Source organism: Cetorhinus maximus, chromosome 4 (assembly GCF_964194155.1).
Source record: "Cetorhinus maximus chromosome 4, sCetMax3.hap1.1, whole genome shotgun sequence".
Lineage (NCBI taxonomy): Eukaryota > Metazoa > Chordata > Chondrichthyes > Lamniformes > Cetorhinidae > Cetorhinus > Cetorhinus maximus.
The window spans coordinates 122,752,583-122,775,950 of NC_135882.1; the positions used below are offsets into that span (position 1 = coordinate 122,752,583).

The 23,368-nt window shown below is 45.6% G+C and overlaps 1 protein-coding gene across 1 annotated transcript in view; it reads left to right on the plus strand.

Moving 5' to 3' along the window:
* necab1 (N-terminal EF-hand calcium binding protein 1) overlaps positions 1-23,368 on the plus strand; it is a 326,564-nt gene that overhangs the window by 256,254 nt on the left and 46,942 nt on the right. Inside the window, exon 8 of the mRNA XM_078541237.1 lies at positions 20,831-20,910. Coding sequence (XP_078397363.1) covers positions 20,831-20,910 — 80 coding nt within the window. The remainder of the gene's footprint in view (positions 1-20,830; positions 20,911-23,368) is intronic.

The window sequence follows — 23,368 nt, forward strand, 5'->3', positions numbered from 1 at the left end:
AGATCACCCACCAACCCCTGGAAAGAGCCGGAGGCATAGAAGTTGAGGGCAGCCATGACCTTCAGCACCACTGGCATGGGGTGCCCACCCACACAGTTGGCGCAGATCTCGGGACCTAACATCTAACAGATGGAGGTGACTGTCTCCCTTGAGAGAAGGAGCCTCCTTCAGCACTGCACCTGACATATTGAAGTAGCTGCTTCGCCACCTGTTTACCCTGGCAGCAGGATAGTGGCGTCTTCTGTGGCCCCTTCCGCTCTGGACTTCCTGTTGGTCCTGCGCCCCTTGTGCCTGCACCTCTCCTCCCACAGGTGGTTCCGCTGGAGGCTGAATGTGGACTCTTGGCCTCCTCCCCCTTCTAGCCCTCCCTTCCTCCTCAGGGGAGGTGCCTCCAGTGGATAGCACAACTCCCATTCCCAGGCTAAGGGAAGGCTTCCTGAAACCAACAAGGACCCAGAAATGATGTTTATTCAAGAGTCCTGACCTGAAGGCTTTTACTCCTGTCCAAGCAGCTGTGAAGTGTTTTGAAATATTTCTGCTCACACAGGCAAGTATCAGTAACATTAATAATTAAATGTCTGACAAATAACACTCGCGACCCCACTCACCCCTTTTTTCCTGCCCGTCGATGAGGTTTATACAAATGTGGCCTACCCGCCTGCCCGTTGCACCTGTGCAACGCCCTGAAGATCGCACGGACCCCAAAAAATCCCTGACAATTCTTGCCTCAATGGCCTTAAGTGGATCATTAATTAATGGTGGACACGTATTAGAGAACATTACGCGCCCGTCCACCTAAATATCGCAATGGCGCGCGGTGATGTCGGGATGCTCGCCTGATGTCACTACGCATTATTTTATGCATCGGCGTGCAGGGCCCGCCCCTGCACGTTGACGAGAAAATTCTGACCCAGGCAGCGTCCAGGGGAGCGACTGTGGGAGGAGAGGCACAAGCACAAGGGGCGCAGGGCCAGCAGGTAGTCCAAGGTGGAAGGGGCCGCAGAAGACAACACTATCCTGCTGTTAGGGTTTACAGGCGGTGATGCAGCTGCCTCAATATGTCTGAGGTGCAATGCCGAAGGAGGCTCTGCCTCTCCAGGGAGACCGTGACCTCCATTTGTCAGATGAATGGGCCTGAGATCACCTCCGACCGTGTGGGTGGAAACCCCATGCCAGTGCCTTTGAAGGTCACAGTGGCCATGAACTTCTATGCCTCCAGCTCTTTCCAGGAGTCAGTAGGGGATCTTTGTGGAGTGCCCAATCAACTGTCCACATTTGCGTCAAGCTGGTGACAGAAGCTCTGTTCAGGCGGGTAATGATTTTCTTCATTTCCATACGGACAAGGCCAGCTAGGCTGAGCGAGCCAGAAAGTTTGCAGTGATTGCTGGGTTCCCCCGTGTCCAGGGTGCCATCGACAGCACACGTGTGGTCATCAAGGCACCAATGGGTCAGCCAAGTGCCTTCATCAACAGGAAGGGATCCCACTCAATGGATGTGCAGATAGTTTGTGACCACAGGCCGCAGATTCTGTAAGTCTGTGCAATGTACCTTGGCAGCTCCCATGATGCTTATATCCTCAGACACTCCCAGGTGCCGAGGCTATTCAGTGCTCCAGCCTGACAGGATGGATAGCTACTGGGTAACAAGGGCTATCTGTCTAAAGGATAGCTTATGACGCCCCTCCACCAGCCAAAAACAGAGACAGAGCAGCATTTTAACAGGAGTCATGCCTCCACAAGGGCAGTGATAGAGAGGACAATAGATCTTCTGAAGATGCTCTTCCGATGCCTGGACCGTTCAGGGGGAGCACTACAATACTCCCTAGGGTGGCTGTCACTGATAGTGGTTGCATACTACACTCTCTACAATCTGGCACTGACAAGAGGGGACCCACTGGAAGTAGAGGATCTTGACTCAGCTCCACAGGCCACAGAGGATGAATCCAGTTGTGATTCAGAAGAGGAGCACTGTGAGGAGAAAGCTGAGGTTGGGGAGGCAGACCTCTGTATCCTTCAGAGAGGCAGGGACATCAGAGATGCCTTGATCCAATGCTCCTTCAGCTAGGCTACCAAAGATCTGCTTCTACCTAATGCCAGGATGTCTGAAATGACCCTTTCATTTGAACCCAGAGTCCACTCAGTGCCTGTGCAATAAAATTTGGAGCCACTCATGTCCAGCAATATATACTGGCATACCCTGCACCAAAAATAAAAAGGTGAAGCATTCTTAAGCCATTATGACAAAAACAAAATTTATCTAATTTTTACAATGAAAACAAATTAACATAAGCTTCTCTGGCGTTCATTCCCAACCAGTAAACATAAACAAAACATTACACAACAGATCACCCGGGACCAGTCCCTCTTGTGCTCATGGTGCCTTAAACTTACGTTTGCGAGTGCTACATATTGGAGCTCCCATCTTGCTGGCAGCGGCATTGAAGACAGCCTGCTGACTCTGCTGTCTTGTTGGCCTTGATGACCTTGACAGTCGCCTTCTGGCCGGTGGAGCCTGTGCTGGCCTTGCCTGGGAGGGAGCAGCCAGTGCCATGGCTGGCATCTCCTCAGTTATTGCAGCCTCATCAGTTGCCACGGTCACTGGTAGAGGGGTGGAGGAGCTGCTGCCGTCATCCAGAGTGTCCTGAGGGGAGCCTGCAGAGATGACAAGCAGCTCATGCATCAGCTCTGACCTCCCTGCTTGAAATTGGTGGACGGGCACCAAGCTGGGACACTGGGTGCCTCATCCATCTCCCAGATTGGCACTGACCACCTGAGGTCATTGCCTATGTGAGGGCTTGCAGGCCCATCACAACCCCAGGAACCCTTCATTCTGTCCCTGGAGCTGCCTCTCCATGAGAGTCGCTACTGTCTCCAATGGAGGAGGCAGTGGACTCAGCCATGAGGGTCAACACAGCTCATGCTCTGCATGGACTCCTCCGCAACAGAGACCATGGCACACATACCCTCATGGATCTCCGCCTGATCCTCCCACACATCCGTATATTCTGGTGAAGAGTCATACGGACTCGAAACGTTAACTGTGTTCCTCTCCGCAGATGCTGTCAGAGTTTTTCCAGGTATTTTTGTTTCGGATTTCCAGCATCCGCAGTTTTTTGCTTTTATCTCCCGCACATCCCACTGGACATCCAGCATCTGCCTCCTAATGGATGACTCCAGAGACTCATCATCTGCCTTCAACTCAGTATCGTCCCGGTCTCCAGCAGTCCTCCGATTGCTGAGGCCCTGGGCACTCTCTGCTTCCGCCTGCTCCTCAAGTGAGTGCGAAGTGCCATCACTGCTGTGCTCCAACATTCTAGCCAAAGATGTAAGGGTGTCCCTCCAGGCAGCCATCTCCTCCAGGAGGACCGCAAGGCGCTCACCCGAAAATCATGGGAGGGGGTGAGTGCCCACACGACCTGCCCTCCCCCGTCTTCAGCCGCACTTGAGGCCATAACTTCAGTCTTCAGAATGCTGCAAATATGTTCTTCCCTGGCAGCCTTCAAGGAGCTGCCTGTGCCACTTTTAAACTGCTAGCCGGGTCGCCATTGGACCCAGCCGCCCAAAGGCCCCTGCCCTTGTCCGGCCCTTTCCAACTATTAGGAAGACGTGTTTCACACTGGGCGGGCCTTAATTGGTCAACCAGCATGAAATCATGGTCAGGGGCTTATCGCAGGTGGTGGCCCATTTCCCAACCGGTCGCGGGTCTGCCAATCACGCATGCACACCAAGGGTAAAATTCAGGCTATGGACTTGTGTGTTTCAATTTTGCCACAAATTTTATTATCTAGTTTCTTGATAACTAGTTTCTTATTTGCTTAACATTTTCCACAACTGCCATTAAGTTTTGGCACCAGGTTTACATTGCTGTGTTTCAAGGTTTTCGTTGCTAGCTTCTCCTTAGGCAGTCCCTCAGGGTTGAGGATGACTTGCTTCAACACTAAAAATGAGTTCTCAGGTGACTGGAGTCCAATGCGTGACTTACAATCTTTGTCACAAGTGGTGCAGACAGTAGTAGGGGGAATGGGTGGATGGTGTGCCCGGGTTGCTATACGCTCCTTTCACTGTCTACACTTGTCTTCAGCTAGCCCTTGGCGATGAGACTTGAAGTGTTCAGCTCCTTCCTGGATGCTTTCACTCAACTTTAGGCTTGGGTCACGGATTCCTAGATGTCAGTGGAGATGTTGCACTTTTTCAAGGAGGCTTTGAGGGTGTCCTGGAAGTGTTTCCTCTGCCCTCCTGGGCTGACTTGCTGTGTTGGATCTCAGAGTAGAGCGCTTGTTTCAGGAGTCTTATGTCAGGCTGTGGATGATGTGGCCCACCCAGCAAAGCTGATCAAGCGTAGTCAATGCTTCAAAGCTGGGGATGTTGGCCTGAGTGAGAACACTGATGTGGGTGCGCATATCCTGCCAGTGGATTTGCAGGATCTTGCCGATGTGGCACTGGTGGTAGTTCTCCAGCATTTTGAGGTGCCTGCTGTACATAGTCCACGTCTCTGAGCCATATAAGAGGGTGGGTATCACTGCTGCTCTGTAGCCCATGAGCTTGGTGCCGGTTTTGAGGTCCTGATCTTCAAACACTCTCTTCCTCAGGCTGCGCTGGCATACTGAAGGCAGTGTTGAACCTCGTCGTCGATGTCGATCCTTATAGACAATAGGCTCCCAAGGCACGAAAAGCAGTCCATGTTGTCCAAGGCATCATTGTGGATTTTGATAACTGGGGAGTAGTGCATGTGGAGGGACAGGCTGGTAGAGGACCTTTGTCTTACGGATGTTTAGTGTAAGGCCCTTGCTCTCATATGCCTCGGTGAAGGCGCTGACGATGGCTTGGAGTTCGGCCTCCAAGTGTGTGCAGACGAAAGCATTGTCTGCATACTGTAGTTCAATGTCAGAGGATGGGACAACCTTGGATCTTGCCTGCAGGTTCAACAGGCTATTGCTTGTCCTGTAGTTTAGCTCCACTCCAGCGGGGAGCTTGCTCAGGGTGAGATAGAGCATTGCGGCAAGGAAGATTGAAAAGAGCGTCGGTGCAATGACACAGGCTTGCTTGACCCCAGCCCGACCATAGATTGGGTCTGTGGTGGATGTGTTGGTCAGGGTCACGGCTTGCATGTCATCATGGAGCAGGCAGATGATGGTGACAAACCTTTGGGGGCAGCAGAAACGGAGGAGGATGCTCCATTATCCTTCATGGTTGACATTGTTGAAGGCTTTTGTGAGGTCAAAGAAGGCCATGTACAAGGGTTGGTACTGTTCCCTGCATTTCTCTTGCAGTTGCCATGCAGTGAAGATCATGTCGGTTATGCCCTTTAGTGGGTGGAATCCCCATTGTCACTCTGGGAGGAGGTCTTCACTAGAGGGGCAAGGTAATTGAAGTGGATCCTTGTGATGACCTTCCCTGTGACTGACAGCAGGGAGATTCCTCTATATTACTGCAGTCAGACTTGTCACCTTTCTTGAAGATGGTCACGATTATGGCATCTCTGAGGTCTCCTGGCATGCTCTCCTCCTACCAAATAAGGGAGATGAGGCCATGTATTCATGCCAATAGTGCTTCTCCGCCATGCTTTGGTGCTTCGGTGGGGATTCCATTTACTCCTGATGCCTTGTTGCTCTTTAGCAGCCGAATGGCCTTTTCTGCCTTGCGCCGGGTTGGGGTTGTGCTGAGATGGTGGCGGGGAGCATGCTGCAGGATGGAGTCAAGGACACTTGCGTTGAAGACAGAGTCTCTGTTAAGAAGATCTTCAAGGTGTTCTTTCCAGTGAGTGCTGACTTCCTCTCTGTCCTTGATGAGAATCTGTCTGTTCTTGGCCAGCAGTGGACTGGGGCCTTGGGTGCTTGGCATGTAGATGGTCTTGACTGTGTTAAAGAAACCTTGCATGTCATGGTTGTTGGCTAACTGTTGCATCTCCTGCGCTTTCTCCACTCACCATCTGTTTTTTAGGTCATGGGTTTTTTATTGGACATCAGCCTTCACCCATTTGTAGAGCTGCCTTCTTGTTCTCGAGTTGGGTTGCTGTTTCAAGTTCAGAAATGCCTTTCACTTGCGACTTATCAGCTCCTGGATCTCTAGTCTTGGTGTTTCCTGGTCGAGTGACCAAGTGTCTCTTCCCAGGTGCTGATTATGGAGGCCTTGAGGGCAGACCAGGCACTGTGGAAATTCTGCATCGCCGGGTCACTGGGAGTTGCCAAGTTGGCAGTGAGGCACTGGCTGAATAGGGCTCTCTTATCAGGGTCCTTGGGTGCTTCAGTGTTGATTTTCCTGTGGCATTGTTTCTGTTGCCACCGCTGTTTTGGGGCTACATTGAAGCTGATGGCAGAGCGAATTAGGCGGTGGTCCATCTAGCAGTCGTCGGCTCCTGTCTTGGCGCGGGTGATACACACATTCTTGCGGTCCTTCGCTCAGACAATGATGTAGTCAAGCAGGTGCCAGTGCTTGGAGCGAGTGTGTTGCCACAAGGCCTTGTACTCTCTTATGGAACAAGGTGTTGGTTGTGACAAGGCCGTGTTCTAGGCATTTTGTCACGAGTAGGTGTTGGATTTCCCTACCTGCTCCCTGCTGATTACATCTCCCCAGAGGTCTGTATCCTTCTCAACTCTGGCGTTGAAGTCGCCAAAGAGGATCAGCTTATCGCCCGCTGGGACTCGGGCCAGGGGTTGTTCGAGGCTTGAGTAAAATTCTACTTTGGACTCATCTGTAGCCTCCAGTGTTGAGGCGTGCATGCTGAGGACTGTAGCATATTTATTCTGGGCTAGAGTGAGCCGAAGGGTTGTCAGGCACTCGTTTATCCCACAAGGGGTGTCTTTGAGTCAGCCAACTAGTTCATTTTTAATGGCGAAGCCAACTCTGTGGAAGTGGTGATCTTCTACTGAGTTATCTTTCCAGAAGAAGGTGTAACCACCAACATGTTCCTTGAACTGGCCTTCTCCTGCCCGCCAGCTTTCATTTAGGGTGGCGATGTCAATGTAGAAACGTCTGAGCTCCTGGGCAATGATAGCAGTATGCCACTCCGGTCTGTTGCTGTTGGGGTTGTCCGTGAGGGTCTTTACATTCCAGGCTCTGAACTTCATTTTGAGGGGGTGGAAGGTGCCTGTGCATGAATTTTTTAACGTGGGGTGGACGTTGCACACCAACTACCATGCAGGCTTCACAGAGCAAGGCCTTAGTCCAGCAGCAAGGGGGTCCGGGGTGACTGGAGACCAGGCTCCGTTGTGTGGGACTAGGACATACAGACAGACATACTCCTCCTGTCCTTTCTTCTCCTTCCCATAGGACCTCTTTCCCTAGGATTCATAAAGAGCAGTGGCAGCCTCGTGATCTCGCTATTGGCCCAAGCTGTGCTGCTCCAGGCCGTAACCACCAGGTGGTGATTCCTGCCTCCGGCCAGCCTCCATCACAAAATCATATCACTGTGATTCCGACGTTCTCCTCCTTTGCAGGCTCCCTGAGCCCATCGGAGGCACACCCCCCCACCACCCCCCCACCCCCCCAGGCCATTCCCTCCTTTAACCCTTCCCCTCCCCGGCCTCTCAGACCTGGCATACTTACCCACCTTTGCCAGGCCAGGTTGGCAGACACCTGACTTACATGGGCTCCTCAACATGGTATGACTACCTGTAGTCCCAGCAGTGGTGACCACTTCTGGTGGCGCTGCTGGGGCTGCTGAGCTGCTGGCCATTCACTCGCTGTCAGTTCTCTAAGCTGGGACTTCCTCCAATGATATGGCTGGAAGAGTCAATTAATGCTGCTCCCAGTGTTAAATTACTGAGAGGCAGAAATTGGGATAGTTGGTGGGCTCCCCCCTGACTTTTTCGGTGGTGGTGAGGGGTGGTGGTGAAAACCACGGCATACTGTAAAATCCAGCCCTTTGACAAGGTATATGGGAGATCATTAGAGAAGATTAAGGGGTACGGAGATAAGATGGAGGTTGGAAAACTGGATTCAAATTGGTTACAAGAGAGAAATCAGAGAGTAGGAATGGAGGATAGTTTATCAGGTTGTCTAGAAGTAAGCATATGGTTGAATTCTGGAGCTACTGCAGTTCATTCCGTATACTAATGGTTTAGATTTAGGTAAAGAGGGAATAAAGTTAAAATCTTGAGACAATAGCAAAATAAGAGATATAGTTAATTTCTTAGAAAACCATAGGAAACTGCAAAGAGATATTGATAAGATGGTGGAATGGACTAAAGAGTGACAGATGGAAATCAATTGACAATAATATCAACTTTTATTTATATAGAACCTTTAACACGAAATGCCCAAAAGGGACTTTACAGAAGCATTATCTGTTATGTTCCTTCTATCAGGTTGCTTTGCTCAGCAAACATGGTTACACACCTATCTACTGGTGAGTGAATTGGTAAACAAGATACTGCTGATGCAGAGACCAATGTAAGATGAAGCACATGCTGTTTATTAACACAAGTAACAGAGCACTAAACACGTGTACTTCTCAAACCAGACCCTACTCTAAACTATTGATGAATATTGTAGCCCGTGCTACACGGCAATTAGGTAATTGTCATGTGATCAATCTGCTCACATTCTCTTAAAGGTGTATTGCACCTCAGATTACCACATTATCAAACAGAATTTAACACTGAACCACATTAGGAGATATTTGTTGCACCATGGAGCCAAAGAATGGTAGGATGTAAGTTCAGGGAGTTCTCAAGTGCATCGTGCTGTCTTAGGGATGGGTTCAGTAAAGATTAAGAACTTTCACACAGAAAAGAAGAGATAACGAGTGACAGAGAGAAAGATAAAGACTTCATCTGGCTGCTCTTGCATTTTTGACTTTAATGTAAAGGAAAATTGGATGTGATACGGTGGCCAATTCAACATTGCCTGTCGCACAATGGCAGAAAATCTAGGTAAATAGCTAACTTATTTAAATATTTTTGTCACTTGTTTGAATCTTAAATGGAATCTAAGCATAGAAGATAGAGTGAGAGACATCAACAGTGACACGAGAAGAAACCTTTGTTACACAGAGAATGGTTATGATTTGGAATGCAGTACCTGAAAGTGAGGCAGAGGCAGGTTCAATTGTGGCTTTCAAAAGTGAACTGGATAATTATCTGAAGAGAAACATTTGCATGGGCTACACAGAAAAGGGAGAGGAGTGGGACTATGTGAGTTGTCTTACAGAGAGCAAACTGTTATGCGACATCAGTTGGTAAAGGCTGAGTTATTTAAAATACCAGAGGGAAACTTTAAACAACTGTCATAACCTATATTTTCAATTGGTATGTTTGAGATACAGCTCAGAATTCAGGCATAAAACCAACAGGCCTCGAGAGGTTTTTTTATAGAAATTAAATTAAACATTTATTAATTTAACAACAGATTTAAACACATACACTTGTCTACAAATTACTACCATAATAACTTTTAAACAAATCCCCAAATTAATCACTCTCAGGTAAATATCTTCACCAAGGCAACAACAACCCATAGACTTTAAACAAATATCAGGCAAAGCAACATTTTTTTCTTACAAATTCAAAATGAGACTCCTTTCAATTTTCTTTCCTTTGCAGACAGTTGTAGGCTTACAGATGGCTTAGAACTCACCTCTGACCTCCACACACAAAACTCTTCTTTATATACCTTGCCTTCCCTTTGAATGCAAATTCTCATTGTATCACCAGGCCCTTTGATCTCCACCTCTTCTAACAATAAAACCCCTTTCATAGGACCAACTTTATTAGTAATATAAACATATTGCTTGGTCTCTCTTAGCTAGGTGCAAGAATTTAGCCCCAGTCTTTGAAAGGTTTATTCAACAAAATACAAATGTACCCTCTACCCTACTTTTTACATCTCAAAACCACTATACATTAAAGCACCCAGGTTAGCTGGCTTTAATCCGATTAAGACACACACAACCACACCCACAGAGACAAACCCTACTACAAGACCAATTCAAATGAACTTCCAATAACATTAAATACATTAACATCTCTTCATGACATCCCCCTCCCTATCAAAAAATGAACCGTCATAATTCTAAAGGACAGCTTCATTTCTTAATTACTCATCTCACACTATCAGGTGCATGCATTAACATAACAATTTATATACACAAGTCCTTGGTATCAACAGAAATCAACAGTTCAATGTCCAGGTTTTTTTTAAAAACGCCCAATGTTCCTTTAAGCTTCAAACTCCCGATTACACATCTGCGAACAGATTCTCTCTACCCGCAACATGTACAATCCATAGATTAAATGGTTGTAATAATAGACTCCATCTGAAAAGTCTTGCACTTTTGTCTCGAAATTTGTCCAAAAACTTCAAAGGATTGTGGTCTGTATAAACAATTGTTTCTGATTAATTGCTTGCAACATAAATCTCAAAATGCTGCAGCGGTAACGCCAAACCCAAGGTCTGTTTTTCAATCGTTGAATACCTTCTCTGTTGTACAATCAACGTTCGTGAAAAATAGCCTATCGGTTTTTCAATTCCAGTGTTATCTTCTTGTAACAGTACAGCCCCAATGCCTACATCGCTTGCATCAACTGCCAACTTGAATTGCTTGGCATAATTGGGTACTGCCAAAACTGGTGTCGTAGTTAATACAGTTTTCAAACTATCAAATGACTTCTGACACTCCAGTGTCCATTGAAACTTGTTGTTCTTTTTAATTAGTTCAGTCAGTGGAGCAACCACTTGGATAAAATTTGGTGCAAATTTCCAGTAAAACCCACTTGTGCCAGAAATCTCAAAACTTTGTGTTGTGTTTTAGGCACTGGGAAATTCATGGTAGCCTCAACTTTTGCATCTCTTGGGACCACCTTACCATGTCCAATGGTATGGCCTAGATATGTAATTTGTGCTTTTGCAAATGCACTTTTAGCCAAGTTCATCACCAAATTAGCTTCTTGTAATTGAGAAAATAATTCTTCCAGATGCTGTAAGTGCTCCTCCCACATAGAATGAAAACAATTAAATCATCAATATAAACAGCACAATTGTTTAGACCTGCAATTACTTTGTCAGTTTTTGAAATATCGCAGGTGCATTCTTCATACAAAATGGTATGGCTTTAAACTGATATAGTCTGCTTGGCGTTACTAAAGCCAATATCTTCTTTGCTCTCTCACAACGGTACCTGCCAATATCCTTGTAGTGAGTCAATCTTTGTGATAAATTTCGACTGTCCCATTTTCTCAATGCAATCTTCCAACTGTGGTATAGGATAACAATCCACTTTATCGCATTCGCTTTTCGATAGTCCACACACAGGGTGGGATTTTCTGCACCCGCTCAGCACCGGGATCGTCCAGTCCTGCTGCAAGTCAGTGGACTTCTGGCTGGGGTGCCATCTCGCACATGGCGGGTCCTGCCCGCAACATGGCCGGAAATTCCCGGCCACAATCTTTGTGTTCCATCCGGTTTCGGTACCAGCACAATAAGCGGACTCCAGTTACTGCAACTAGACTCAATTGAAGTATGAAATCAATTTCTTTTTGTACTTGTGATAACTTTACCAGATTTAATTTATTAGGATATTGTCTGATTAGAGATGTCTCTAATAGCAAATAACAAGAATGGAATTCATTTAACCCAATCTGGTGGATAAACCCAACAGTACACTCTCATAATAATTTTTAAAGTTTGATGCCATCTTTTCAAAGTTCCTTGTGACTCCAGGTGATAAGCTATTGACTTAAACTGTTTTATCCCCAAAATTACTTCCTTAAACAGCTATGACATGAAATTTGACCCCTGATCTGATTGTACTTCCTTAGGTAAACCGTATCTTGTAAAAAAATTAATTAACTCCTCCATAATCTTCTTAGAATGTAATATTTCTTAAAGGTACCACTTCAGGAAACCTGGCAGACACATCCATTATTGTCAGTAAGTACTGATTTCCACTTTTAGTCTTAGGCAGGGGTCCTACACAATCAATCATGATGCTAGTAAAAGGTTCTTCAAATGCTGGTATTGGGATTAAAGGTACCGGCTTAATCACTGCTTGTGATTTCCCTGTTACTTGACACGTATGACAGGTTCTACAGAATTTGACTACATTCCTATGCAAAAAACATTACCTCTGGATCTTTTCCTGTGTTTTCCTAATTCATAAATGTCTCCCCATTGCAATTTCTTGAGCGATCCTCAGAATCTCATTTCTATACCCTAATAGGATAACTATCTGATGCACCTCCCTCCAGCTTTCATTTGCTGAGACATGATCCAGCCTCCATTTTCTCATTAAAATATCTCCCTTAAGGTAACAACATACTGGAATACATTTTGCCTCTGTTTCTGAATAAGCTTTCTGACATAACTGCTTTAATTGCAAATCATTTTTCTGCAACTTCACAAACCTCTTTGAGTTAAACACTTCAGCTGAATTGTCCTGTAATCTTTCCTCATGAACAATGCTGTCAAACACAGTGCCAGCTAATTGCATTTTGACACCTTCATCTGGCCTTTGAACTGCCTGCCCTCCTTGTTTATCTTGTTCTTCCCAATGAGCCTTTAATCTCATTATCACACAATCAGAAAACAATCCAGGATGTTCCTTCTGTAACACCTCTGTTGAAAATGCTTCTACAAACTGCTCAACTATCCTAGGCATCACCCACATTTGTGATCCAGTTATATCATTACCCAGAATAAATTGAACCCCTGCAATGGGCAATTTATCCACTACTCCAACAACAACTTCACCTGTCTTCCATTTGCACTTTAAATTTACCTTTCACAATGAAATAGATTTAGCATCTTCATGAATCCCACTTATTATCACTTGTTCCTGCAATACCCCCTCTGAACAACAAATATCACTATCCCACAACATTAAAGATTGAATAGTCCATGTGTCTCTTAAAATGTTAACATATTTACCTACTCCACCCTGTTCACATACAAAGTCTTTAAATATTTCTGCAACCTGCTCCTCAGAATTCTCTTGGGTAAATTGTGAACACATTCCCACTTCTTTATCTATCACTGATTCTCCCTGTTTTACCTGTACACAAACCATTGGCTTTTCCTGTGCCTGAATCTCAGAACCCACAGTACTTTTTCTTCCAAAGCTTTCCTGTACCCCAATAATTCCAACAGCTTTTTCATGCAATTTCCAACATACTGACTCCTCTTTATTACAATGAAAACAACTCAATTTTCCAATGTCACTCCTACCCTCAGCACCTTCATTTTTATTCTGAGAAAAAAACTTGTTGAGAATTCCCAACCACTCCTTCTCTTCTACCTACTTCCTTTCACCTTCCCACTTCCCATCCTTTTCCAATTTGAAATGGTAATGAAATAAAGGTTACGCTCTATGAACTAACTCATAATCATCAGCTATCTCTCCTGTTTGTCTTACAGTTTGGACCCTCTGTTCCTCCACATGAGTCCTCACTACTGAAGGAATTGAGTCTTTAAATTCTTCCAAAGGAATTACTTCCCTAAGAGCTGCATATGTTGTTTCTATTTTTAACACCCATATTCACTGGTCAAAATTACTTTGTTCTACTCTCTCAAACTCAATATAAGTTTGCCCAGGCTGTTTTCTCATATTCCTAAATTTCTTCCTGTATACTTCAGGAACCAACTCATATGCACTCAAAATTGCCTTTTTCACCACATCATAATTCACTGATATCTCTTCAGACAGCGAAGCATATACCTCATGCATTCTACCCAGCAACTTAGACTTCAATAACGTCCAGTTCTCCTCTGGCCATTTCATCTGTTTATCTATCTTCTCAAAATGAAATAATGAGCACTTCAACATCTTTTTCCTCAAACTTTGGAAGAGCTTGTACAAATCTAAACATCTCCCCAATGGGTTTTAGGTTAAAAGTTTTTTTCATCATCAGAACTCTCCTCAGAATCAAAGATCTTGTTTTAATTTCCAGCCGTTTAAGTAGGTATTCTCTTTCTCCCTCTTTCTTTCTTTCCTGAAATTCTAATTCCAGCTTCCTTTCTACTTGCTCCCTTTTCAATGTCATTTCTCTTTCCTTTGCTTCAAATTCAAGTTTCTTCATTTCAAACTGAAGTCTCACTACCTCCAGCTGTGACTCACTAGTGTCAGGTATCACTTCCAACTGTAGATGCTGCGCTATACTTTTAATTATATCTGATTTCCTAGCCCCCACAGGTAACCGCAATTTTAACTTATCTGCCAACTCTATTAACTTATTCTTGTTTTTTTTCAACCCAATCAGTTATATCTTCTACTCCCAGCCAAGTCTTAGCAATTGCCAAAGCCATCACCACTTCTAAATAAGCTCACCAACTCCTGAATTCAAAGTGCTTCTCATACTCGTAACCTTAAGATTCACCAATTCCAAACCAATCAAGGAATTATAAATATTATCTCGCCAAGAGCCCCCAATTGTAATGACACAGCAGTTGGTAAAGGCTGAGTTATTTAAAATACCAGAGCGAAACTTTAAACAACTGTCATAACCTATGTTTTCAATTGGTATATTTGAGGTGCAGCTTGGAAATCAGGAATAAAACCAACAGGCCTTGAGAGGTTTTTTATATAAATTAAAGTAAACATTTATTAATTTAACAACAAATTTAAACACATACACATGTCTAAAAATTACTACCATAATAACTTATAAACAAATCCCCAAATTAATCACTCCCAGGTAAATAAACTCGTAGGGCAGAAATTTTTGCTCGGCGGGCGCGTGCGCGCTCGATCCGCTCAAGTGTTAAATGACACGCGTTGATGTCGGCCATGCTTGCCAATGTCAACACGCAGTTGCATGATAGTTCAGGTTGGCTGGCAGGCAAAAAGGCCAAGTGGCCTTTGCTTTTTTTTGAAAACCTCATCCACAGGCGGGATGAGGTTTCCAAAAGCAAATAATAATATAATAAAAGTTTTAAAATTAAATTAATAACATGTCCCTGCTCAAGTGACATAATCAGTTGAGGAGACATGTTCTATTACATCTTTATATTCTTAATTTTCTTTTTAAAAAATGCTTCATCTCCCTGAGGCATGCATGCACAAAGTTTGCACTTGGCCCGCTTGCCCCCTCCTCCCCCTCCACGCACATGCAGCACTCAGTGCTGCTGCTCATGTTTCACACTGGGCGGGCCTTAATTGGCCCACCAGCATGAAATTGCGGTCCAGTCCCGATCGCAGGCGGCAGTCGGCTTCACAACCACCCCCACCCGCCCTGACCGAGCCCGTCTGCCAAAGGCAAAATTCTGCCCATAGACTTTAAACAGACACCAGGTAAAGCACATTTTTTATTATGAATTCAGAATGAGGTTCCTTTCAATTTTCTTTCCTTTGCAGACAGTTGTAGGCTTACGGATGGCTTAGATCTTACATTCCTCTGACCTTCACACACAAAACTCTTTTGTACATACCTAGCCTTCCCTTTGAGTATAAATTCTCATTGTATCACCAGTCCCTTTGAACTCCACCCCTTCGAACAATAAAACCCCTTTCATAGGACCAACTTTATTAGTAATATAAACATATTGCTTGGTTTTTCTTAGCTAGGTGCAAGAATTTGCCCCCAGTCTTTGAATGGTCTATTCAGCGAAATGCAAATGTACCCTTTACCTTACTGTTTACATCTCAAAACTACTATACATCAAAGCACTCAGGCTAGCTGGCTTTAATCCAATCAAGACACACACAGACACACTCACAGAATCAAACCCTACTACAAGTCTAATTTAAAATAATTTCCAATAAAATTAGATACATTAATATCTCTTCATGACACAGCACAGATGTGCTACAACAATTCTATGGCCAGAATTTTATATTCGGCATGCAGGGGTGGGCCTGACATGCCGGAACGTAAAAGAACACGCGATGACATCGGACATGCGTCCTGACGTCACCACGCACCATTGTGATATTTGGGAAGGTGGGCACACTATGAGGACGGAGGTGCACCCACCATTAATTAACGGGCCAGTTAAGGCCCTTGAGGCACAAATTGTATTTGATTTTGTGCAGCCCGTGCGATTTTCAGGGCGTCGCACGGGTGCACTGGGCAGGCGAGTAGGCCACATTTTCAAAAACCTCATCCACGGGCAGGATAAGAGGGGTGAGTGGGCTCGCTAATGCGAGTTGTTAGCACTTCAGATTATAACATACTGCTGCTTGCTTTTGTGAACAGGACAACTTCAGAGCTGCTTTGACAGAAATAATAGGCTTCAATTCAGGACTCCGGAGGGGTCATACCACTTGGGACCTCCCAGGTCTCAGACAGCCTTCCCTTACCCTGGGAATGGGGATTGTGGTCTCTGCTGGAGGCACCTCCTCTGAGGAGGAAGAGAGGGCCAGAAGTGGGAGGAGGACAGGTGTCCCTATTCAGTCTCCAGGGGAGTGAACTGTGGGAGGAGAGGCACAGGCACAAGAGGCGCAGGGCCAACAGGAAGTCCAAGGTGGAAGGGGCCGCAGAAGATGCCACTATCCTGCTGCCAGGGTTTACAGGTGGCAATGCAGCTACCTCAATATGTCTGAGGCACAATGCCAAAAGAGGCTCCGCCTCTTAAGGGAGAGCGTGACCTCCATCTGTCAGATGATTGGCCCTGAGATCAGCTCCAACTGTGTGGGTGGACACCTCATGCCAGTGGCGCTGAAGGTCACAGTGGCCCTCAACTTCTATGTGTCCGACTCTTTCCAGGGGTTGGTGGGTGATCTTTGTGAAGTCTCCCAATCAGTTGTCCACAGTTGTGTCAAGCTGGTGACAGACACTCTGTTCAGATGCGCTTTGACTTTCATTCACTACCTCACAGACGAGGCCAGCCAGGCAGAGCAATCCAGGGACTTTGCAGTGATTGCTGGGTTCCCCTGCATCCAGGGTGCAATCAACTGCACACATGTGGCCATCAAAGCGCCAGTGGGTGAGCTGGGTGCTTTCGTCAACAGGAAGGGGTTCCACTCCATGAACGTGCAGATAGTGTGTGACCATAGGATGCAGATTCAACAAGTCTGTGCAAGGTATCCAGGCAGCTCCCATGACGCTTACATTCTGAGACACTCCCAGGTGCCGAGGCTCTTCAGTGCTCCAGTCCGGCTGGATGGATGGCTGCTGGGCAACATCCCCAAAGTTCAAGAGAGTCGGGGGGCAGAGGTGAGTATGGTGGCCATTACCAAGGAGAAGGTGCTAGGAAAACTGAAAGGTCTGAAGGTGGATAAATCACCTGGACCAGATGGATTACACCCCAGAGTTCTGAAGGAGATAGCTGAAGAGATAGTGGAGGCGTTAGTGGTGATCTTTCAGGAATCACTGGAGTCAGGGAGGGTCCCAGAGGACTGGAAAATCCCTAATATAACCCCCCTATTTAAGAAGGGAGTGAGGCAAAAGATGGGAAATTACAGGCTGATTAGCCTGACGTCGGTCGTTGGTAAGAGTCCATTATTAAGGATGAGATTTCAGAATACTTGGAAGTGCATGGTAAAATCGAGCAAAGTCAGCATGGTTTCATCAAGGGGAGGTCATGCCTGACAAATCTGTTGGAATTCTTTGAGGAGGTAACAAGTAGGTTAGACAAAGGAGAGCCAATGGATGTTATCTACATGGACTTCCAGAAGGCCTTTGACAAGGTGTCGCACAGGAGGCTGCTCAATAAGATAGGAGCCCATGGTGTTAGAGGCAAGGTATTAGCATGGATAGAAGATTGGCTGTCTGGCAGGAGGCAGAGAGTGGGGATAAGGGGTCCTTCTCAGGACGGCAGCCGGTGACTAGTGGAGTTCCACAGGGGTCAGTGTTGGGACCACAGCTTTTCACTTTATACATTAATGATCTAGATGAAGGAACTGAGGGCATCCTGGCTAAGTTTGCAGATGATACAAAGTTAGGTGGAGGGACAGGTTGTATTAAGGAGGTGAGGAGACTGCAGAAGGATTTGGACAGGTTAGGAGAATGGGCAAAGAAGTGGCAGATGGAATACAACGTGGGGAAGTGTGAGGTCATGCACTTTGGTAGGAAGAATAGAGGCATGGACTATTTTCTAAATGGGGAGAGAATTCAGAAATCTGGAGTGCAAAGGGACTTGGGAGTCCTAGTCCAGGATTCTCTTAAGGTTAACTTGCAGGTTGAGTCGGTAGTTAGGAAGGCAAATGCATTGTTGGCATTTATTTCAAGAGGACTAGAATATAAAAGCAGGGATGTGCTGCTGAGGCTTTATAAGGCTCTTGTCAGACCACATTTAGAATATTGTGAACAATTTTGGGCCCCGTATCTCAGGAAGGTTGTGCTGGCCCTGGAGAGGGTCCAGAGGAGGTTCACGAGAATGATCCCAGGAATGAAAGGCTTAGCATATGAGGAACGTTTGAGGCTCTGGGTCTATACTCGATGGAGTTTAGAAGGATGAGGGGGGATCTGATTGAAACTTACAGAATACTGAAAGGCCTGGATAGAGTGGATGTGGGGAAGATGTTTCCATTAGTAGGAGAGACTAGGACCCGAGGGCACAGCCTCAGAGTAAAGGGAAGACCTTTTAGAACAGAGATGAGGAGAAACTTCTTTAGCCAGAGAGTGGTGAATCCATGGATTTCATTGCCACAGAAGGCTGTGGAGGCCAGCTAATTGAATGTATTTAAGACCGAGATAGATAGGTTCTTGATTGGTAAGGGGATCAAAAGTTACAGGGAGAAGGCGGGAGAATGGGGTTGAGAAACTTATCAGCCATGATTGAATGGCAGAGCAGACTCGATAGGCCGATTGGCCTAATTTCTGCTCCTATGCCTTATGGTCTTATGGCTATCTCCTCAAAAGGTGGCTCATGACACCTCTCCATTATCCAAGAACAGAGGCCAAGCAGTGGTACTATAGGAGCCATGCCTCCACAAGGGCGGTGGTTGAGAGGGCCATCAGTCTTCTCAAGATGCGCTTCCGATGCCTGGACCATTCAAGGACCACAATGCAATACTCCCCAGATTGTGTGTCACTGATAGTGGTTGCATGCTTACTCTGCTGTCCTGTTATCCTTGATGACCTTGCCGGGTGTCCTCCGGCGCATGGAGCCTGTGCTGGTCCCACCAGCCTCATCAGATGCCACGGTCACTGGCAGAGGGGCGGAGGAGCTGCTACCCTTATCCGGAGCACCCTGAGAGGAGCCCGCAGAAATGACAAGCAGCTTGTGCACCAACATCAGGTTGCTTTGGACCTCCTGCTCACCTGTGATGGATGGGCAACCACCTGAGGTCATTGCTGGTGTGAGGGCTCGCAGGTTCGAATGCATCTGCAAAAATCCCTGATTGAGCTCCTGCATCAGCCTCTCCATGAGAGTTGCCAGTCTCTCCATGGAGGAGGCAGTGTGCTCGACCATGAGGGTCATTGCATTGCCTGGCTGAGAGGGTGTGATGCTGGTGTGTTTATATTGTCTGTGTCCTCTGGGATAAGCAGCGGCCTTAAGGCTCCTGACCCCGATGGTCTTCTGGTGAGCCTGAAAAGAAGAACAAGGACATGTTATTAGTGGAAGTCGTTCCACTGCTAATATGCATACCTGGCACCTGGATTATGGTGCCCTCGTCTTTCCATTACCAATGGGGATTCCATGTTCGAGGCTCACATCAATATACAGACAACAGTGGAATGGTTGCTATGACAGACATTTTGACCTCAGTGCACTGCGCTCTTACCTCCCTGTAGCACCCCAACCTCACCGCAGCCGGCTGACCTAAGCCCATGGCATCTCTCCAGCTCCAGTGCCTGCTGCTCGTATCTGGACAGGATTAGAAGGGGCGCTCCTCTGCCAGTCCGCAACCTTTCAGCATTATTGTGGGCTGTCTTATCCTGAAAGGAGAAAGGAGCATTGATGAGTCCACCCTATACCTGCATTGCCATTGCAGCCAGGAGGGCTCAACCCCTTGCCCAGATGCTGCCTCAATGACATTTGCCACTCACACTCTAAGAACTCTGAGGTCCGGCAGGGGGAGTGTGGGAGGGCTGGTGGGGGGTGCTCCTAACTGCTGTGCTAAGTGAGCCATGCTAACATGATGCTCACCCTTTCTCAGGATCGCAGGAGGTCATTGAAGCGCTTGCGGCACTGCACCCATGTGTGCCTCACCACATCATGGAAGCTGACCCTGGATGGCATTTTTTGGTGAGGTGGGGGGCATCCTCCTCCCGTCCCTGGGGACAAGGATATCCCAGCGTGCTGCCACCTCCTCCAGGATGGCAGCAAGACACTCGTCGGAAAACCGTGGGGCCAACTGCCCCGCCGACCTGCCTCACGCCTGCAATGTTCAGCACTGAGGTTCTGCATGACAACGGTACTCTGAGTCAATGGCAGCCTTTGCATGGCTGCCTGCGCTATTTTTGAATAGGCCGCCGGATCGCCATTGGACCCAGCGGACATTAAGTTCCCGCTCCCGCCCACCCCTTCACGCTGATGCCAGAGTCGCGCATTACGGGCCTAAAATGGTGATGTGGACCCGATTGTGGGCGGCAGTCGGGTTCCCAACCAGCCCCGCCTGCTCCTGCCAAGCCCGCCCAATGCAGAAAAAATTCAGGCCTTTGATTCTACGTTTAAGAAAACAAAAACTGGAAGTATTGCATTAGAGTTAAGGTTGGCCTCTTTTCCATGAGTATGAAAAATGGAAAAGCAAGACACATATGAGCAGTTTAGAAAATCCATCCCTGGATATGCCATTCCGCCCTTTCAGTTGTAATCAGCATGTTATCAGCATGAATACCAGTGGGGAAATATTTAAACCTCTCAGTCACTATTATCATTCAGGTAAATATCTCAAAATATCTGCCAATAATCTCCAAAAGGGAAATCTGGGCTATTACATTTTCTGCCACCAAAATTGCACATACTTTTTAAAATTTGTATAGATTTTTTTTCTCTTCTTTTGATTTCCAAAGGTATCCATGCAGATGAGGACATCCAGTGGATGACCCAGATAAATAGGCTCCAGAAGCTAATTGACCGCCTGGAAAAGAAGGTATGCATTTATTCAGAATGTGGACAGTCCATAAAAGAGCAACTTTACAACAGCAAATATATCATAAAACTCATTATCATAAACCAAAAAAATCAATTCTGATCACATTTACCAATTAAGAATTATGTTCGCCATTGCTCTTCTACGAGATATTATCTATAAGAATGTATTTATCAGTAATAAGTCTCATGTACAGCATGCATTTTCTGTACATATAACAGGTACTTCTTACTTTATTGTCATGTTTAATAGTACTGCTTTTGTACCTATTCTTCTATTTACTTCTGATTGGCTCATCTTTCCCACCATTTTAAAAAAAATTCTAAATGCGTGCTAACTAATTTTTTTACATATTTTAACTTCTTACAGTCAATTGAGTGATATACAAATTCATTCCATGTCAAATATTTCTTTCAGTTGATTGTGTAACATGCAAGTTTATTAAATAAAAATTGCTCTTATTAATTTGTTGGAAGAGCAAAAAGTTAATCAAGTAGACTAATTAAATAACAAAAAATCTTTTTGACTGCCATTTTTTATTGGTACCTGACATTTTCAATAACAATGTAAAATCTTGCCAAAGTTACATATTTGGAAGCAATATTATTAAATGTATTCATTGTTTTTAATACATTAAAATTTTAACTTAAAGGCTTCATCTGATGTAAATGTCTGACCTTCACCTAAATATTTTATTGCTAGAACAGTTAAAGACAGTTACTAACCTCATTAGTGCAGTCTGTAAAATTCCTCAGGATGCATCGGTAGTTTTCTCTGAGAGGAAGTGGTTTGATTTCTCCTACAGTTCATGAGTATTTTTGAGTTTGTTTACTTTCTCAAATATTTCAAAGGAAACTGGAAATTAAATTCTTAAACCTCAAATTGAAGATATAAATAGAATTCTTGCCTGATATAAACTGCTCATTTTTTATTTCAGTTAGACAACACTTGTGTTTAACAGATCTGGTGGATTCTTTTGTTAACATTGAGGAAAAAAAGGGATGCTTTATCAAAAAAAAGTGATTTAAACTTATCTAAAATATGAATTTATATCATCAGATTCCTCAAGAAATAGGATGCTGTTCAGGGGAATTGTTTGTCCTGGCTGGCATCAAGCTCTTTTGGGCATTGTTGCAGCTGATCATCCAGCCAATGGAGACTATTCCATCACACTCCTTGCTGGCTTATGCCATGTTAGTGGTAAAGAAGCTTTATGCAGGCATGCATTGCTTTGTTATCTGAGAAATTGCAAAATAAGCTGAACACTACAATCATTAGTGAATAGCCCCATTTTTAACCTTATGGTGGATAGGAGGCCATTGATGAAGCAATTGAAGATAGTTGAGTCTTGGTACTGCTAAGTAACAATGTTCCAAGGCTCAGGTGATTGGCCTTCAACAATGACAATGCTCATTTTGGTGCTTTGAGATATGACTACACCCAAAAGAGAATTTACTCTGATCACTTGAATTCAATTTTACTAAGGCTCCTTGGTACCACACTCAGTCCTTGACATCAAAGCAGCATTTGATCATCAATGTTACCTCATGACAGAAATTCAACTTGTGCCCATGATTCAGTGAAAGCTGTAATAAGATCCAGGGCCTAGTGGCTCTGACTGAACCAGGATTGAATCTCAATGATAAAAATAAAAAACACTGGAAAAGTCAGAATGTCAGGCAGCATCTGTGGAGAACAGTTAACCTTTTAAGTCGATGCCCTTTCATCAGAACTGGGAAAAGTTAGAAATGACATTTCAACAACGAACTCTGCCCAAGAAGGCAATTTAAATATAATGAGGCTGCGTGCCTCGCTTTTATTTGCTATTTAAAATTTAAGACTAAATGGCAGGGTTTTCTGAGAGGCGAGGTGAGGCACTGAATCAAGAGGCATGTGCCTTTCCACCTACGTTTTTAAAAATTCATTCAAGGGATGTGGACTTCGCTGTCTAGGTCAGCATTTATTGCCCATCCCTACCCCCACCCCAGTCATCCCTGGTCTCCATGCCCAAGATTTCTGACCTCCCCCAGCCCTCTGTGCAGCCCCACCAACCTCCCTCTCCCAAGGCCTCTGACTTCATTCTCCCAGCCTACTGAGGTTTCCAATACCCCCAAACACTCCCCCTACTAGGCCTCCAACACTCCAAAGCTCACTCTCAACTGCACCAGCACCCCCCTCCCCCCCATCCTCAGCACCGGCCTCCGATCTCCTCCACAGGTTTCCAATGCCTTCCAACCATGGTACTCCAACCAAGCCTCTGACCTGCACCACAGAACCTCAATACATGACTCTCCTCCATCCCACTTCTGTGGGACTCCTGGATTGGACCTCCAATCCCTTACACTAGGACCAGTGATTCCAACTCCTGGAGATCTGACCACCCCCCATTCTCCTGCTCTCAAGGCGTGAACCTACCTGGTCCTGTGGCCTCCTCTAGGCCACATGATGTCAGTGACAT